At 30.9% G+C, this 19,326-nt stretch overlaps 1 protein-coding gene across 1 annotated transcript; it reads left to right on the top strand.

The window, feature by feature from the left end:
- Positions 1-13,647: 13,647 nt before the first annotated feature.
- Positions 13,648-14,691, top strand: LOC130806294 (uncharacterized). The gene is made up of 2 exons (XM_057671307.1): positions 13,648-13,885; positions 14,353-14,691. The coding sequence occupies exons 1-2, from the start codon at positions 13,718-13,720 to the stop codon at positions 14,479-14,481; spliced, it is 297 nt and encodes a 98-aa protein (XP_057527290.1). The 5' UTR covers positions 13,648-13,717; the 3' UTR covers positions 14,482-14,691.
- Positions 14,692-19,326: the final 4,635 nt, after the last annotated feature.

Below are 19,326 nucleotides of genomic sequence, written 5' to 3'. Positions count from 1 at the left end.
TACTTCTATTTTATAAATATATATTTTACGCCAATTACTTTGATATTTTAGGTGAGATAAGTTAATTTGTCAAATTCAAGTAAATACCTATTTACTCTGGTTATTAAAATCACGATTTTGATCTTGGAATTTACGATTTTGCGATTCAAAAACAAGCTAGCGATCCGGATCATAGGTAAAAGCGTAGAGTTAGTAGAAATTTACGATTTTAATTGAAACAAAATTTTTAGAGGTAGAATTATAATATGATTTCATGATTTAACGATTTCATCTAGCAAATTTAGACTCAATATATTGTTAATTTTTGATATGTACTATCTTTTGCTAATTTCTTTTAAAAATTCATAATCATAATTTAAAAACAATAAAATTTTTTATCGATATTTCATTTAAAATCAATTATTGTATGTTTTTGCATTTAATTCTTAGAAAATAACTCAAAAAACTTTTATTTACAAGTTTAAATTTTTAAAATGATTAATTAATACTAGGCACTAAATATTAACACATTTAAGTTTATAGGATCGAATGATTCTACGATTCAACGTTATCGATTCGATTCTATCCGATTCTATCTCTTTAAACGATTCTAAGTAGAATTTCGATTTTAATAACTTTGTTTTTAGTGTAATATTAGATTAAACGAGGATTCTCTTACTGTCTGTATATCATTTGGAATTAGGTGTAATCGAATGTTTTAACCTTAAAATTTAAACTGAATAAGTTGCGTTGAGAATGAAATAAATCGATAATTTCATTTAGAAATCTAAAATTTGTTAAAATTTAATGTTTGACAAATTAATGAAATTTAATTTTGGATTTAAGCCGATTCCGACAATGTTTAAAAGTAGGTGAAGTTAAGAATTTTTTTTGAGAATGACAAGATGTAATTTGAGAATGACTTGTCAAACTTTATCATTCACAAATTTTTCCTTAATAATTTCGTAATTAAAATTTACAATTTAAATTAGGAGTTTTTGTTTCCAATACAATCCTAGGGGTTTTGTAATGCTCGCGCCGTACCTAAGAGTTTGCAACAATATACTATTGCATAATTATTAAGAATATACATAAACAAGAATTAAAAGAAATGGTGTTCATATTATATTATAATATAAATGTTATAAAATGTAGAGTAAAACCAAAATAGAAATGATGGCCATTTTAGTATATGTCCGTTTATAGATATTTTAATTTTGAGTTTTCAGCTCATTCTATCAAAGAATATATTAGTGGAGTCTAGTGAAAATTTTGAAAAAAATAAGACTATTTAACAAAAATAGTCAACAATCAAGCTTTGGGCAAATTTTAATCCCGAAATAAACGTGTTTGCCTCCAAAGCTAGGTTTGATATATACTCACTGTTATCAACAACGAATAATGTATGTGCTGAAATTTATATCAAGGGTTTGTTCGTTGTTAATGATAGCGAACAAAGACTTTGGTAAAAAAGTCAACATATATGTTCGCTGTTACTAACAACGAACAAAAAACCTGGTCAAAGCAGGTCAAGCCTTTGTTCGCTGTTAGTAATAGAGAACAAAAGGTTTGACCTGCTTTGAACATGTCTGCTTTTGTTCGCTGTTACTAACAGCGAACACAGACTTGACTACTTTTTGACCAGTTTTTTAAATTACTAACAAACGTTCTGGCCTTCTGAGAATGTCCATTAGCAAGATCCTTTATAAAATCGGAAATCAGATTTATCGGATTATATCCATTATCCATATCATTTTTCAATTCTTATCCATACAATTAACTTTCTTTATCATCTTATTCACATATTTTTCTAAGTCTTTTTTTCTTGGTTTCTAATCAAATGTCAATGGGGCAAATTTGGTGGAATTTAGAAAGTACTCTCTTTGTTTTCAAATGCTTTTTTCATTTATTTTTTTTACAGATCCTAATATAAATTTTAAAATCAAATAATTTTAATTGTGAGTGTTTAAAATTCTAAAATGTTGATATTTAGAAAGTATACATCAAAATGAATATAACAAGATTCCATATAAATATGTCTTTTTTATAGATCGATGAGAAATCATAGTTAGAATTTGACACTAAATTCGTAAATTCTATTTAAAAAGAACATACGAAATCAGAGAGAATTACGGAATCACTAGCCTAACATTAGATAAGATCCGGTGGTAATAAGAAGACAGAAAACTAAGAATTAGAAAGAGATTTGTTTGTTCAAGAGCCTCACAATGTGACTAATAAAAAAATATATAAAAAGAAGAAATTGACTTGTAGTTGTATAGAATGATGATGATCTATGAAAGGTGCCTTTAACAAAAAATGTATAAATCACTATCATAATTCACATGTTATAAAGTCTGTATTTTGCACAATACTGTACTCTACAGTACTCTATACTGTATAGTACAGTGCTGACTATTGACTGATGAGTGCACAGCAACCCAACTAAAATAGTGCACCCCAATTACTGCATTTTTCTAGTGACCTTGCACCTCTTCTCCTTTTCTTCAAACCTTACCACAAATGTTACTTCTATTCTATGTTTTTTTGATTTATTTTTATTTTGTTATTTGAGTTGTTTTATTTAATTGACTTTTTTTAAATTTGAAAATGGATCGTATGATTTCTTTTTATAGAATTTGCTTTATTATAAGATGGATTGTAAGTGACTTTCGCCCACTTTTTTTTTTTTTTTTATCGTTGGTTGATTAATCACATTTTGATATTGTAATAATCAATAAGTCATTCTTTGTGGTAACTCTGAATTTTAGCTTTTTTACATAATAGATAAATTTTTTTTTTAATTCATGTGATGATTTTAATCTTCAAATTTTTCCATGTGATAGATTAAATGAAAGTTTTTTTTATTAACTTTACGCTATTTTTACCCAAATGTACTAACAACTTTTTCACAAAACGAACATCGTAATCACCCTAATTGACTATATATTTCGAAATAAATACTTAATTTAACCAAAAATTTTACATTTTGTTTATCATATGAAAAAATTAAAAGCTTAAGGTCACCATACGAATTTAAAAACAACATTTATGGAAAAGCAAAAAACTTAGGGTCATCATATGGAATTTTCCATTCTTTTTCATAAAACACTCTTTTCCTTATCCTATCCTATAATTAAAAAAATCTTGAAAATCACCTTACAAAATAAATGAAATTCTTCATAATCATTTATAAATTTAAAAATACAACTAAAAATTATCAAGCATAAGGAAATTTTTGTATGTTCTATCAAAGAAATATGAGAGTTTTATAATAAAATCGTAAAGAAAATGCTTTAAAATGCTTGTGGCATAACATCCAAACTATATGTTAAAATTACTTTTTCTATCCCCTTAAAGTAAGTACTCAAAATATTAAATTTTCTTCACAAAATTTTATTTTTAATAGCAAATTCGAAAGAATAAACCATTATATAACAATTGTTTCACTTCTAACTACCATAGCACCTTCTTTTTTTTTTTTTTTTTTTCAATTTCACATACTTTTTATGTTTTACTTTTTTTTTTTAACGTTGAAAGTTGATGTTGCAATCAAATTATAGGACATCTCTCTCTTTTACCCCTGAAAGAGCTATTCAAATTTGAACATATTCATCATATTTTAAAGCTTGGATATGATCTTATCTTTTGTAGATAACAGTGTCACTATAAATTTCATCTTATAAAAATCTCATCTGTCAATTTCTAGGGTGAATTTATGATATTGGTATAGAAGGTGCTAAATACTATTATCTACATGTAAACTGACCCAATTTAATTGCTATTTTTTCAATATTATGTGACAAAAAATAATTGTTAGAGAGGCCTAACAAGAGCGAAAGCGAAACCTAAAGGTGCCAGGAACAATTGAAGATCATGTGTTAAAGATGCACTAATAAAACATGGTCATCTGCAAATATTAAGATGATTTTAAGCATGAAAAACTAATGTAAACTTTAACACTATGATTTAAGGTTGTTTACCATTAGACTACATTTACCATTCGAGACTAGTATATTCATTATATGTTTAAAGCATATAGGAGCTATAAATTCTATACAAGTTAAAAGAATTACATCTATGAAGTACATATTTGAGCTAATGATTGGAATATAGAATTTTAAGTATGTTAAGGAAAGAATATGGATGATTCAAGAATTTAACTTGGCTCTACAGTTACATATACAACAAAATATATATATATATATATATATATATATATATATATATATATATATATATATATATATATATATATATATATATATATATGTGTGTGTGTGTGTATATATATATATATATATATATGTATATATATATATATGTATATGTATATATATATATATATATATATATATATATATATATATATATATATATGTATATATATATATATATATATATATGTATGTATATATATATATATATATGTGTGTGTGTGTGTGTGTGTGGGCAAAGATAGAGTTGACACGATTAATGAGCACAAACCGAATACATGCATTAGAACGGGCCTGGATCAGGATGCTCGAACGAGCACATATAGTGCTCGAATGAGCACCTATGTTTCAGCTTCAGTTTGCTTCATTTCTTTGCTCTCCACAAAACTCAATGGTCCCTTTTTTTCCCCAAAGCATCCTAACAAATATAGCTAATGTACTATTTGCCTTGACTAGCAAGCCTAAACCAATCTCAAACACTCCACTCTTGCTCCTTGCACACCAAGCATATGCATTCCATTGTCAAGTCTTGGGGTGTCCCTTTACCATACAAAGCACATGTCATAAAACTTATCACACCATGTTAGAGTCTAAAATTCTTCTACACTTCAAATATTTTGTAACATCATAACTAAGCCAAACAACACTCAAATCACACTTGTTCAATCATATTATTAAAAATTTTATTTAAATAATTAGAATTATAATCTAAACAGACTCGAACTTATTCTTATAATAGCTAATAATCTCTACTTCATTTACTAAAGTATTGGCCTTATAAAACTTAAGTTAGCATATACTTAAACTATAGCAAGGAAAACATAAAACATGGGATGATGGGATCAAATACATCGAATATCTAAAGTTTGCCACTAGACAAGATTTCAATGGCATAAACTTTTTCCATATAAATTTGGTAAAACTATGAATTTCTCTTGAAATTAGAACTGTATAGGAGTATAACACTAAACCAACATGATATGTAGGGGTACTATACGTTAGTTGGACTTGCATCATACAATTCACAACTATGAGTTGTGTTGATTTCTGGTTACGTGTTTTAGGTTGGTTTAAAATCGGCTATTGTATTTATGTTAGTTTTTATATAATTGTAAATTCATTTTTAAAGACGGATTAAAAATCAAGTCCAATTACAAAATTTGATAAATATCAGATTTTAGGTCTGTTTTGAACACCTATATTTACAATATACTAATTTTCTATGCCCTTAATAAGTGTCATTTCGAATTTTGACGTGAGTGATTTTGTGCTTTTGGTGGTATATGATTTTGATTGACAGGTCACTTCAAAATCAAACAATACTGTTAGTAGTGATGGCCACGGAGCGGGTTACTCGGAACCGAACCGCTTGAAACCGTCCCGAAACCAGAACCGTTCGCGACAGGTTCTGAACCGGCCCGAACTGCGGAACCGTGAAACCGCCGGAAAAAAGCTTTCCAGATCCGTGAAACCGCCGGAAAAAATTGCTTGAACCGAACCTAAGAACTGCAAGCCGGTTCACCGGTTCCTTGGAACCGGAACCAGACCGGGTGAACCGGCCCATCGGTTCCTTAGAACTGGAACCGGAACCGGTCCGGGTGAACCGGCACAACGGTTCCTTGGAATCGAAACCGGAATCGTCCGAGAAAGTAGTCGTTAACTAGCCGTTGTGATTTTTACTATAAACACACATCACTTTCAATCATTTTCATTCACAACTCATCTCTTCTCCTACTCTCTCTACTTAATTACTTAATTACGCAATTATTCTCTTAATTACATAATTAGTCTTTTAAGTATTTCTTAATTTAGTTAATTACATAATTAGTCTATTAATTATTTATTTATTTCTTAATTCCATTATTATTTCAATATTATCATGTCTTATTTTTTGAAAAAAGCTTCTAAATAAGTTACAAAAGTGGAAAAATCATTGGGAGGTTCTAGCTCCAAAAGAAAGGCCACTTCAACTCCGTCGGTATGAATAACACCTTCGATTAGTAATTATAATTATGAACCAAATTATCCAGAAGGGTACGACCAAGAATTACACGATTATGCAGAAGAAGTGGAAAGAGAAATACAAATTGATGAAGAAGAAGAACAAGAAGAGAAACCAACGACCCCTATTGGGATACATAGATCTCGACAGTCATCAACAAGATCACATGAAGAACAACTACAACAACAACAACAACAAAGACAAGCTCGTGGTAAACGAGTCAATTTCCAAACTATCGGTTAGTTTTATAATTTTATTCTTCAAATTGATTAAATTTTAAATTATTATTTATTTATATATTGTGGTATTTGAGTATGTCTTTATATTTAAATTTAGATGAAGATGAACCAGTAAGACAACCTTTTCCGGCAATGCCACCTACTAGTGGTAGAGCTGTTTCATATGTGTGGTCGTATTTTACAAAAGAACCAATCGACAATCCAAATGTTTTCTTATGCACTTGTCAAATTTGTGAAAGTCAAGGAGTAAATCCCTTAGTTTCATACAATTTCATCAGAGGTTAATACTTTTTAAGTTTTTATACATACATGATATGCATATTTTATAAACCAAGAATGTATTAAAAATTCATTTATTGTGTTTTGTGAACACGTGTTAGGTGGGGGTGCGGGATCTTTTAACAAACATTTGGCAAAGAAGCATGGAATCACAAAAGAAACTCATGAAGCAAGCAGCAACGGGACCACAAGTGGAAGCCGACAGTGGGACATTCCCAGCGAAGGTATGCCTTTTAAATATAATCGTAATGATATGATTGATGAATTTTCTAAATATGTAATTTGTAATGAATTGCCATTTAACCATGGTGAAAGTAGGACATACGAGCATTACACTAGAAAAACTTTGCAACCACAATATAGAGCAATCCCTAGAAACACTCTTAAACGACGCACAATTAAATTATATGAATCAATCTGTTATGAATTAGTAGAAATGTTTAAATCTTTTAATGGTAGGGTTAGAATAACAACTGATATTTGGTCTGCTCCCCTACATTTAGAAGCTTATATGTGTGTAACACCACATTGGATAGATCAAAATTGGATTATTCAAAAAAAAATAATTTCTTTTGAGGTAATGCTCGAAAGACATACGGGTGATAACATAAAATACAGATTAATAGAGATATGTAAAGAATAGAACTTGTTAGATAAGATATTTTGTTGTTCTACCGATAATGCAACCGCCAACATTAAATGCATCGAACTTTTGTATAATGAACTTGCCTTTAGTATTATCCTTGAGGGTAGATTATTACACGTACGTTGTTGTGCTCATATAGTAAACTTATCTTTCCAAGTAGGTATTAAACAATTAAGTGATTTATTATATTAGATCCCATTAGAGACATAGTGAAATGGCTTAGAGTTGGACAGGTAAAGAGAAGATATAAGCAATTATGTGACCATTATCAACTAAAAAAAGTGTATTGGTCATTAGATACTCCTACACGTTGGGGCTCAACCCACGATTTATTAAAAAAAGCGATTGCTTATCGTCCAGTTATAACACAACTTTATAGTGAGTGTACAGATAGCTATATAAGTGATGACACATGGGAACTAGCTATAGGTGTACAGAAAATATTAGAAGCGTATGACCACGCAACTAAGATTTTTTCATATGTTTACGAACCAAACGTCCACTTAGTAATAAGTGAATGTATTACTATTTTTTATCATCTTCTTAAACATTCGCATGATGATACTAACACATATTTAAAGCCGATTATTGCAGATATGATGGACAAGTGGAAGACATATTTTACTGATTTTCCTTTTATTTATGAAATTGCGACAATTTTAGACCCATGTTTTAAGACAGAACTCCTTACTATGGATTTTACTACCAATCGTTAGATCGCCCGCCTAGTGATGTACATAATTATGTTGGAACTTGTAAAAAAACTTTTAGCAGAACTTTATGATTACTATGCTAGTGTATATAACCCAAGTCGCGATATGTCTAGGCGTGCTAGCGTCTCGGCACGTTCCACTTATTATAATTCTGTAATAGCTTACATAATAAGCCAAGATGATAGTTTTGTAGAATCATCTTCTTCTTCACCCTCCACTTCATATTTAGAATTAGATAATTATCTTAAACGTCACTTTGAAATTGACCAAGGTAGCTATAATATTTTAGAATGGTGGAAAGAAAAATCCATAAAATTTCCCATATTATCGAGAATTGCAAAGGATATCTTTGTAAAACCTGCTTCTACGATTGCGTCGGAGTCTGCTTTTAGTGCAGGTAAAAGAGTTTTAGACGAAAGAGATCTCGTCTTGCTCCACATAGTATTCAAATATGTGTTTGCAAGAAAGATTGGGATCAAGTAGAGCTTCGAACACAATGACTGAAGAACGATGATGATCAAGGCGATGATGATCCATGGATGATGGTGGATACATCTGCATCATCGTCAGGAGGAGAGTCAGCGGAAGCATCTAACCAACCAGATGATGATGACGAAGACGAATAGGATCAATCAAACAACGATCAATCAACATTCAACAACTACAAATAAAAGGTATGACAAAGAACTACGTGGGCTTTGATTCCTTCGGGATACGTAGGCAACTTACTATTCCTTCGGATACTAGGTTCAAGTCCATTTTCTCCCTCTTTTTTTATTAATCATCTTTATCGTTTCTTATTGATTTATTTTTTTCATTCTTTTTAGTAAATATTTTAATAACGATGACAAACAATGAGTTTTGCTAATAATCAAGTAATCATCAAAGGTACGTCCGCATTATTATAGTATTTTTATATTATATTTAAAGGAAAAATAAAAATGAAACCAATGGTCCGACCCGCGAGTTGGAACCGCCTCATGAACCGCCAAGGAAGCGTTTGGAACCGTAACCGGTCCAACCCGAACCGTGGCCATCACTAACTATTAGTATACTAAGTTTTTGGTTCAAATAATTCTAATGTCTAAATTAAACTCCTTAATCAACTTGATAATGACCCTTTAAATACCATCATTAGCAAGACAGCTAGCCTTTTAAACCATGATTATTATCCATTAACTTTTTGTCCTAATCAATTAAGTCAAATTCATGCTTTATACATTGTGGATTTATGGTGAACTGTCTAATCAATTGACAATTGTAAATGTTGGATTTAAGTCCTTATCATTGCTAGCTATGGAGTATTAATACACATACTAAAATCTAATTTTTCTTAATTATACTTTAATAGAGTCCTCAATTTTTCTCTAACCATTGTCCCTAAATATACTCATTTAACTCATTATCTTTCGTCATATTGTGTTTTACGAATCTATTTTTCTTTATAACATACTAGTGTAGAAATTTCTGCAATGTACGGTTTTTTAGCATTAATATATATAAATATATGACATAAAAAATAAAGCCACAAATAAATTTGAAAATTGACAACAATATATTATACTTTACTCAATTTAACTATAAATAAATAGTAGTCAAATATACTTTAATGGTAAAGATATTAGTCAATATCAAATGCCATATCAATTTTTATGGCCAATAAATAAATATCATTTGAATATTTTTTTTTTTATTGTGACACTTGAATATTTTCAAACTTATTTAATATGGGCACAGCTTAAAAAAGTGGAAGATGAGAAATCTAAGGTAGCTAAACTCTTATCTCAAAGTAGTAAAATAAAAAACTCATTCTTTTAACATGTAGTAGTTGCCTTGGAAGAAAAGTTGGTTCTTTTTGAGAAAATCAACACTAAAAGTTGTCATTTTTAAGTCTTAACAATAAATTTGCTCTCATATAAAATAAGAAATAATAAATCTCCCTTGGTAAGATTATCATTTTTTATGAACAATAATTTATAGGAAAACAATCATCATAACTTTAATGTTTTTCCTGATTTATTACACTAATTTAAATATTTATATTTATATTATATATATTTAAATAACATTTTGACTAATAACGTTATAACACAATATGCTGCAAATGTTATCAACAGAATACATATAATATCAAAAAATATTAATCAATTGCACCATAAAATATTGTTTTTAAATGAAAAATGTTCCCTAATTCATGAAGAGTTTAGCGTGACGGCCTGACGGGGAGGGAGCTAGTAGCGTAAGTAGAATTCAATACTTTTATCAAATAGTGAGATACTTTACTCCGTTCTATAATACTTGCTACTGAGTGCTACATATTGTGTAGGAAAATATCATTATCAGTAGCAAATACTATAAAACGAAAAAAGTACATAACTACATAAGACAAGTAGAATAATTTTTATCACAAAATCTTTACTCAACAAAAATAAAAAGATACTTTTTGATGAATACTTCTTAAAATATAAGTTGATCTAGCCCTCTTCTCTTTTTTTTTTAATTTAAAAAAACTTAGCCTCTATTGTTAACTTTGGACTACTATCAATCTTATTATTAATGGTAAATCTTCAATCTCTTTAATTTTGCTTTTTTCATTTTTAGTTACAAATAAAATCTATTTTTTCTAAATTATATAGTTATTTTATGCATTTATTTGATTCGAGCTACCCATATATTGGTTTTAAAGTCTCTTATAGTGAGAGTTGGAGTCTTGTTATCAATTCAATGGTAAAAAAGTACATTAAGTTATCATGAGTGTCAGTTCTGCTAATACAGTCAATAGTATTAAACTTATCTCTATTTCAAAGCCACACCAGATCTAAAGACCCCCTCGGAGGAGGCTATATCAAACAACAATGTGATAGAAAGAGGACTTGTTATGTATTGTGACTTTTTCTACATATAAATTTATTTGATTAAAACTGTTATGTATTAATTAGTTGTTATTAATCTGTTGTAAATATCGTATGATATTTTTATCAATAAATTATTAGGTTCCTTTAAAAAAATAAAGTACTACTTAAAATATAAAATATAAATAAAGTATTATTCTATTATGTCTCACTCAATTAGTTCACTACTTTTAGTCTATCATAGTGATTTTGCTTTATTTTTGGGATGTTCAACTCTCATTTTAATCTCATCAATTTATTTTCTTTTCACTTTTTTTTAATTTTATTCTTTAACACAATTCCTTATATACTCCCTCGGCCTCTCCTATTTATCTTAAATGTCTTATTTTTTTATTGGGTCAAGTTACCTTAAATGTCTCATTTCTATTTTGAATATGTAACTTTACCAACTTTAACCTTACTAAACTTAACATTTTCACACTTTTACAACTATTAACCCCACTTTACCCCTATCAAAATTTAAAAACACTACACTTTTTCTTTCACATGTGGTTCCATTTGACCACCTAAAAAATAGTAAAAAGTCAAATGGACGCATTAGATGAAAAGAAGGGAGTATTAAATATTATCAAAAATGTAACTGGCCATCCCGAGAGGAATAATGGGAGTACAGTATAAAAATATATGTTAAACACACTGGAAATGTTAGGAATACTAGCATATTACCGAGAAAATACGAGGCGCACACTCCTTTAGCTAAAAAGATATCATCCCAAAATCATCTTTAATTCATTGATTCAATTAGAATAGAAACGTCATTTCTTTCAGACCTACTATTCTATTTTTAATTGAACTTTTGATTCTTATACCATGTTAAATTACGTTGACTTTAATATGAATACCAACATACAATTGAAAAACGCAAAATATACACACTTTATAAATAAAAGAAATATCATCTCAAAATCACATATTATACTTCTAATCATTAAATTAAATGAAGGCCTTAATTGAAAGTCATGTCTCCAAATTAAACGAACAATTTCTTCCCAATTTTTATACTTTGATTCTACAATGTATGGCTTGTTTGCTTCTTTGGTTCGTATTGCTCGTTTTCATAAATTTCTTATGGTTTTATGAGTGTAACCGTATTTTTGAGCTATCCGTTTGATTCTACCATGAGGAAGTGAGTCACTAATTTTTAGTGACAATATTTCTTGGAAAATAAGATGCCTTAACTCATTGCTGAGCCTCGATTTATGATGATCCGTTTGTGCTGCCTGTAGTTCTTCCATGTGTTGTGGTTTTTCTTCTGATTCTGAACTTGACTCTGGATCGTATGCATTTGATCCAAAGCAGTAAAGCACCAAGCCCCCTGTTCATCCTCACTCCCTGAAGCCATAATTAGGCAATGATGCAATGGTGTTTGGACTGTTTTGGTTACTGTATTGTGCACAGCTGTTCTGTTTTAGCTTAGTATAAATGGGTTTTTGGTGTTCTGGGTAAGCTTACTATCAATGGTGTTTTTGGGTTCACAAATGGAAGATGATGATTCTGATTATAATTGGTTCAACAACTTATATACTCCCAAAACAGAATTTGGAAGGTTTTTTTTGATGATTATAATTGTAATCTTTGATTAGATAGATCTAATGTATTAATCCATGTACTTAAAAATTGCCCAATGCAATTGTTTGTTCTTGGATTAGTTAGTTGAATTCCATTTTGATTTTTGCCATTTTCCCTCCTTTTTTTAGAAAACCCACCAAAACTTTCTTAATTTGGAAAATTTAGTGGGTTTGTTACTCCAAGTGTATTTGTACGGTTCTCTCTCATCAATTAATTGCAATCATTTTTTTTCCTTTAAATTTTGTTTATTTTAACTTTCTCTCTCATATTTTCAATATAATCATTACTTTACACCACTATCTAATTAAAATAATAATACCCATTACAATAAAAAATTTTGTTTTTCTTAATAAGCGTAAAAAACCAAAAGTGGAAGGACTTAAAAGAACGGAGGGAGTATAAATTTTAAAAAGTAAAGAAAACTCCGCCTAAATAAAATTGTTAAAGTTAAAAATAAAAATTAATTAAAGAAAAAAATGTGTTAAACTCTTAAATTCATGTGAGTAAACAATATTTTTTTCAGAATCCTTTGATTTTCTTTTATTTTTGGTTGCGTGAATGTATACCGAAAATCAGAATGACTTATGCCAAAAAGTATGTCAAATCTACAAATGGAAAATTTTTGACTAAATTGTGAGCCATGCAACAAAATATATACCATGCGATATTGTCCATGTTATATGCATAGAATTGAACATGTTTTTACATAAAATTTTATTATAAGTGCTTTCTCAATCGTTGACTTATTACATGATTTTTTTTGGTGTTTGAGGATAGTGGGATTTTTTGCAATTTTTCATCATAATTTCTTTTGCCTTTTAGTGGGTGTTAGATGACACAAGCATTACTCATTACCCATATGAAATACTATCAAAAAGCATCTAAAATTTTTGTTTAAAAATTAATTTATAGTTAGAAAATAAAAAAAAAAAACAAATATATATAGTAAATTAAATGATAAAACTAAAGAGAATAAATTTATAAATGAGATAAAATAAATAAAAAATTAAAATAATACCTTAATATATAATACAAATTAAATGTGACAGGCAAAAAAATTCTATACAACAAAGAAAGTATGACTTCATTATTTTCCTTCTAACCTAGCATGCTTCTAGTATAAATTTGGACCCTTAGTCCTCCCTCTAATGTCATTCACATATGCAAGCTTATTGTCCTTCAAGATCATTTCTTAAAAATATATCTACCATGGCTCATGCCAAAGTATTCATTTTGCTCCTTTTCATCCTTATGATTCTTCCCATTTTTTCCGTTGAGTCGGTCTCTAAAAAAATCGAAGATATAAATTATATATACATCTTCAACAAGGTATTACTAGTTACATATTAATATCCTTTATTTCTTTAATAGCAACACTATTAGCTTTTACTCTATTTAATATGTTATCTTAACGTAAAATATCTATAAATATGCATAACAAAATATCATAAATAATTAATATAATGAAAATAGAATAATATGAATCAAACAAGATCTACTTAATTATATTTTTTTTATATTAAAAAAATTGTAAAATGCAGTTGACTAATAAATAGTATTAACTATTCAAGTGTAGTTATTAATTAAAAACGGAGAATAATAATTTTTTGTGAAATTATTTTTTCTTCCTTTTTGATAGTTGGTCTAGTTTATGATTTTTATTTTGATGGATAGAATATTTTCTACTAAAATATGAGCATGCATATATATATAATAATAATAATACATGTCTGATTTTGTCCTCCCTTTTATTATGAATTAATTAATAATTGATTATATTATATATATTGGTGTAGGATGGAGTGCCAAAGATCAAATCAAGGAAACTTCTAGAAGCTGATCTAGTGCAGTTAGACTACGATTATGCAGGACCAAATCCTAAGCATGATCCTAAGAGGGGAAGAGGTGGTGGAAGGAACCCTTGAATTAATGTTTTTTTTAATACTATTATTATTTGATTACTATAATTAGTAAGTGTATTACTATATTTAATTAAGTAGCTGTCTCTTTCTCTTTAATTGATTAAGATGGAGAAAGAATTTTGAGCCATATACTATATTGTAAAAGATCCGGAATTAATATTTAATATTTAATATAAATAATAATGATGCATTATTTATTAATTAGAATTCATTAGTAGCATTTTACAAAAATAATGTAACTGGTCTTATTTTGTTACCAGCCTTGCATAATATGAAAATTATAGGAGTATTTTATATTAATATTAATAAGCTAATATGTGTGTTATGGCCACAATTCTTATTTGCTTGGATCGTGATAATGCCTAATTATACATGATATTAAAGTCATGAAATAATCATCAACTCAATATCCCACATAAATTATAGTCTATTACTTAATATATAAATGCGAAAATATATTTTTATAAATGGTGCGAATCTTATGTTTTTTTGTACATGACGATCCTAATCAAATTAAACTACCTTTTGTTGGATGTTATTGTTTTATTAATAGGTTCAACGTGATCCCTATAGGCTTAGAGAACACTATATTATATTCCTATTTTTGATAAGAAAGAGTACTTCTCACTTATAAAATGTCATATAATATCTATAGGGACCAACTTATAATTAATAAAATAGATTATATATTATTTATGTGTTTTATTAAATTTTCATTAAAAAAATACTCCTATTTGCATTATAATAGAATAGAATATTATGTATATCTTGTAAATCTTTATATTTTGGTAATTATTTTGTAATTAGCTAGTTTCCTTACTCTCCAAGATTACTCTTGTAGCTAGTTTCCTTACTCTCTAAGATTACTCTTGAATTTATTCTCTCATTTTTAAATGAAATGGCAACCAATCATTTTACCAATTCTATCATGGTATCAAGAGCTTAAATTCTTTTTCCTCTCCTCAACCTTTTTTACTTTCTTCCTTGCTCCCCAAGACAACCGTTCCCCACCCTCACCGCTGCCCCCTCTCTTCTTCCATGGCTTCTCCTAAAACTCATCCCACCACCAACTCTATCTGGGTATCCTTGGGCCTTGTCCAGCCCATAACTTCTTTATCGGGTCATCTTCCTCGCCTAACTACTTTCTGACGAATATCAATCAAGCTATGCATACTCTCTCTTAGTCCTCTCCAGATGAACATTTCTACATGGATACTAAGGATGGTCATGGGTCCAGGACCCTGTTGGACCCGCCTTGAAGCCGCTCCTTTTTTAAGGGTCTGGGTCTTATTTTTTGAGACCCATCGGATCCGGGTCGGATCTGGATCCAGAAAATATTTGACGGGTCTGGGTCCGAGTCTCAAGGTGCAAACCCGGACTCGGACCCAGACCCGACCTCAAGACCCAAACCCTAGACCCGCTCCTCAGACCCGGACTCGGACCCTATACAATTAAATATTTTTTTTACTTTTTAGTAATTATTTTGTATTTGAATTTCATGGACTCGAACAAGTATTTGTAATACGATAAATAGTTGCTTACAAAAATACAAAAAGACACGAAAAAGGTTCAATTTTGACAATCAAAGAGACTTTGTTTAAGACCCATTAAGGACCCATCTGGGTCTAGGTCTGAAAATTTTGGACCCTTAGGGTCCGGATCCGAGTCTGGATCTATAAAAAATAAAAGGGTCTGGATCCGGGTCTGGCCAGACCCGCCCCATGACCATCGTTAATGATACTGGTGCTACTTCCCGCATGACTCACTCTCAAGGTAATTTTCTTAAGTATTTTCCATTGAAGCATCATCATAATAATCACATAATTGTTGGTAATGGTAATATGATTCCGGTTCAAGGTCATGGTGATTTAGCCATTTCTCCCTCTAATCTTTCGCTTACTCTCAAATTGTCTTACATGCCCCTAAACTCATTAAAAATCTTATCTTTGTTCGTAAGTTTACTCTTGATAATAAAGTTTCAGTTGAATTTGATCCTTTTGGTTTTTCTGTGAAAGAATTGGGCACGGGAAATATCCTCTTACGGTCTAATAGCACTGGTGATCTTTACCCTTTCCATTCGACACATGGAGCTACCATCCCGTCCTCTCCACATTCAGCTTTTTTATCTTCTAGTATTTGGCATTCCCGTTTGGGTCACCCGGGAAATGACATTTTGCATTCCTTATCTTCTAATTCTATCCAATGTAATGAAACTCAATCTTTTGTGTGTCATTCTTGTCCTTTGGGTAAACATGTTAGATTAGCTTCTGTTAATTCTCAGTTTGTGAGTACTAAACCTTTTGATATTATTCATAGTGATGTATGGTCTTCTCCCGTTTCAATCCCTTCGGGCTACAAATACTATGTCCTCTTTCTTGATCATTATACAAATTTTTTATGGACTTTTCCGTTATTTCGTAAATATCAAGTGTATGATATTTTTGTGCAATTTAACACCTTTGTCAATACTCAATTTGATCTTAATATCAAACCTTTTCAATGTGATTATGGGGTGAATTTGATAATAAAAATTTTCTCCATTTTTGTGCTACTCGGGGTATCTCTCTTCTTTTCTCTTGCCCCCAAACTTCATCCCAAAATGGAAAATTCGAAAGAAAAATTCGCACAATAAATAATATCATTCGTACATTATTGTTCATGCATCCCTTCCTTCTTATTTTTGGCCTCACGCCTTGAATACCGCTGCTTATCTCCTAAACATTCTCCCCTCTAAGTTACTTGGTCATTTAACTTGCTTTATCATAAATCTCCCATCTATACGCATCTTCGGATTTTTGGGTGTTTATCTTTTCCTCTTATCTTTTCCACAAGAATTCATAATTACAACCTCGCTCATCTCCATGTGTCTTTTTGGGATATCCATATTTGCATCGTGGTTACAAGTGCTATGATCTCTCCTCTCATAAGATAATTCTCTCCCGTCATGTCCTTTCTGACGAAGCCTCCTTTCCTTTTTCTCGGTCCTCACAATCCTCTCCTAGATAATATGATTTTTTTTAGATGATCCCAATCCTTATTTATTCCTCCACCGATTTCAGCCCAACAGCAACAACCCATCTCCTAACCCCCACCCTCATCTACTGGACCTCGTCTCCCTAGTGATACAAACCCTCCCCTACAAACTCAGAACACTAGGCGCAGCCCAGTTAGCCACCTTCCAGCTTATATTTCCCTTCCTTATGGACCTGCCTCATGCAGCCCATCACATCACAGACCCCATCCTCTAGCCCACTTTCTTCCTTAAATCGCCCCTCATCACCAAATCCTCCTTCTCCGCCCGACATGACCACGCGTAGTAAGCATGGCATTTTCAAACCCAATCCCAAATACACTTCTCACGCGCTTTCCGCTTCCTTCTCTCCTATTCCCAAAAATTCTATCTATACCCTCCGTGACCCTAACTGAAAATAATTTATGAAAGTAGAATTTGATGCTTTAATTGAGAATAATACGTGGGATCTTGTGCCGCGGTCTCTGAATGCTAACGTTATTCGTTCCTTGTGGACTTTCCGAGTGAAAACTAAGTATAATGGTTCTTTTGAGCCCTGTAAGGCACGTCTTGTTGGTGATGGCAAGTCTCAAAGAGAGGGCATTGACTGTGATGAGACTTTTAGCCCTGTGGTCAAACCTGCTTCTATTCGCATTGTTTTGAGTATTGCTCTGTCTAAATCTTGGTTCATTCATCAGTTGGATGTTAAAAATGCTTTTCTTCATGGTCACTTGAATGAAACTGTGTACATGCATTGGGTTTTCGTGATCCCACTCGACCCGATCATGTGCGTCTTCTCCGAAAGTCTCTTTATGGTCTAAAGCAGGTCGTCCCTCGAGCTTGGTATCAAAAGTTTTCTGATTTTCTAACTACTATTGGTTTTCGTAATAGCATTTCTGATAACTCTTTGTTTGTTTATTGTCATGGGTCTGATATTCCTTATCTTCTTTTGTACGTGGATGATATTATACTTACTGCTTCTTCTGATCTTCTCCGTCAGTCTATTATGTCTAAATTAAGTTCGGAATTTGCTATGAAGGACTTAGGTCCTCTTAGTTCCTTCTTGGGTATTGTTGTTTCTCCTACTCCTGCAGGTCTATTTCTCTGTCAAAAAAATATGCTGCTGAAATTCTGGATAAAGCAGCCATGTCTCAATGTAAACCTGCTCCTACGCCTCTTACTACATCCAACAAACTTTGTGCTGATGCTGGGTCTCCATATGATAATCCTACCTTGTATCGTAACTTAGTCGGGGCCTTATAGTATCTTACTTTTACTTGTCCAGATATTTCTTATGTCGTTCAACAAGTTTGTTTATTTATGCATGATCCTCGAGTTGAACATATGGCTGCTCTTCATAGAATTCTTCGGTACATTCAAGGGACTCTTGACCATGGACTACAACTATATGAGTCCCCTGTTTCTTCTCTCTTATCCTATACTGACGCTGATTGGAGCGGTTGTTCTGACACCCGACGTTCCACTTCTAGTTACTGTGTTTTTCTCGGTGACAATTTGATCTCTTGGTCTGCTAAGCGCCAACCTACGGTCTCTGAGTCTAGTGCCGAAGCTGAGTATCATGGTGTTGCAAATTTTATTTCTGAAACATGTTGGATTCGTAACTTGCTTCTTGAGCTTTATTGTCCTATTCCCACAACCACTCTTGTTTATTATGACAATGTTAGTCCTATTTATTTGTCGGGAAATCCTGTTCATCATCAACGCATTAAGCATATCGAAATGGACATTCATTTTGTTCATGAAAAGGTTCAGAGTGGTAATGTTCAGGTTATTCATGTTCCAACTGGATATCAAACTGCCGATATCTTTACCAAGGG

This window comes from Amaranthus tricolor, chromosome 2 (genome assembly GCF_026212465.1).
Source record: "Amaranthus tricolor cultivar Red isolate AtriRed21 chromosome 2, ASM2621246v1, whole genome shotgun sequence".
Taxonomy (NCBI): domain Eukaryota; kingdom Viridiplantae; phylum Streptophyta; class Magnoliopsida; order Caryophyllales; family Amaranthaceae; genus Amaranthus; species Amaranthus tricolor.
Note: the sequence above shows the minus strand (reverse complement) of the source record. Positions and strands in the feature narration are given on the sequence as shown.

What these genes read in the sequence shown, in the direction of transcription:
- LOC130806294 (XM_057671307.1), top strand. Translation starts at nt 13,718, where the DNA reads ATGCAAGCTTATTGTCCTTCAAGATCATTTCTTAAAAATATATCTACC. An exon ending in ATATATACATCTTCAACAAG is followed by an intron (nt 13,886 to 14,352) that starts GTATTACTAGTT and finishes ATATTGGTGTAG; the next exon opens with GATGGAGTGCCAAAGATCAA.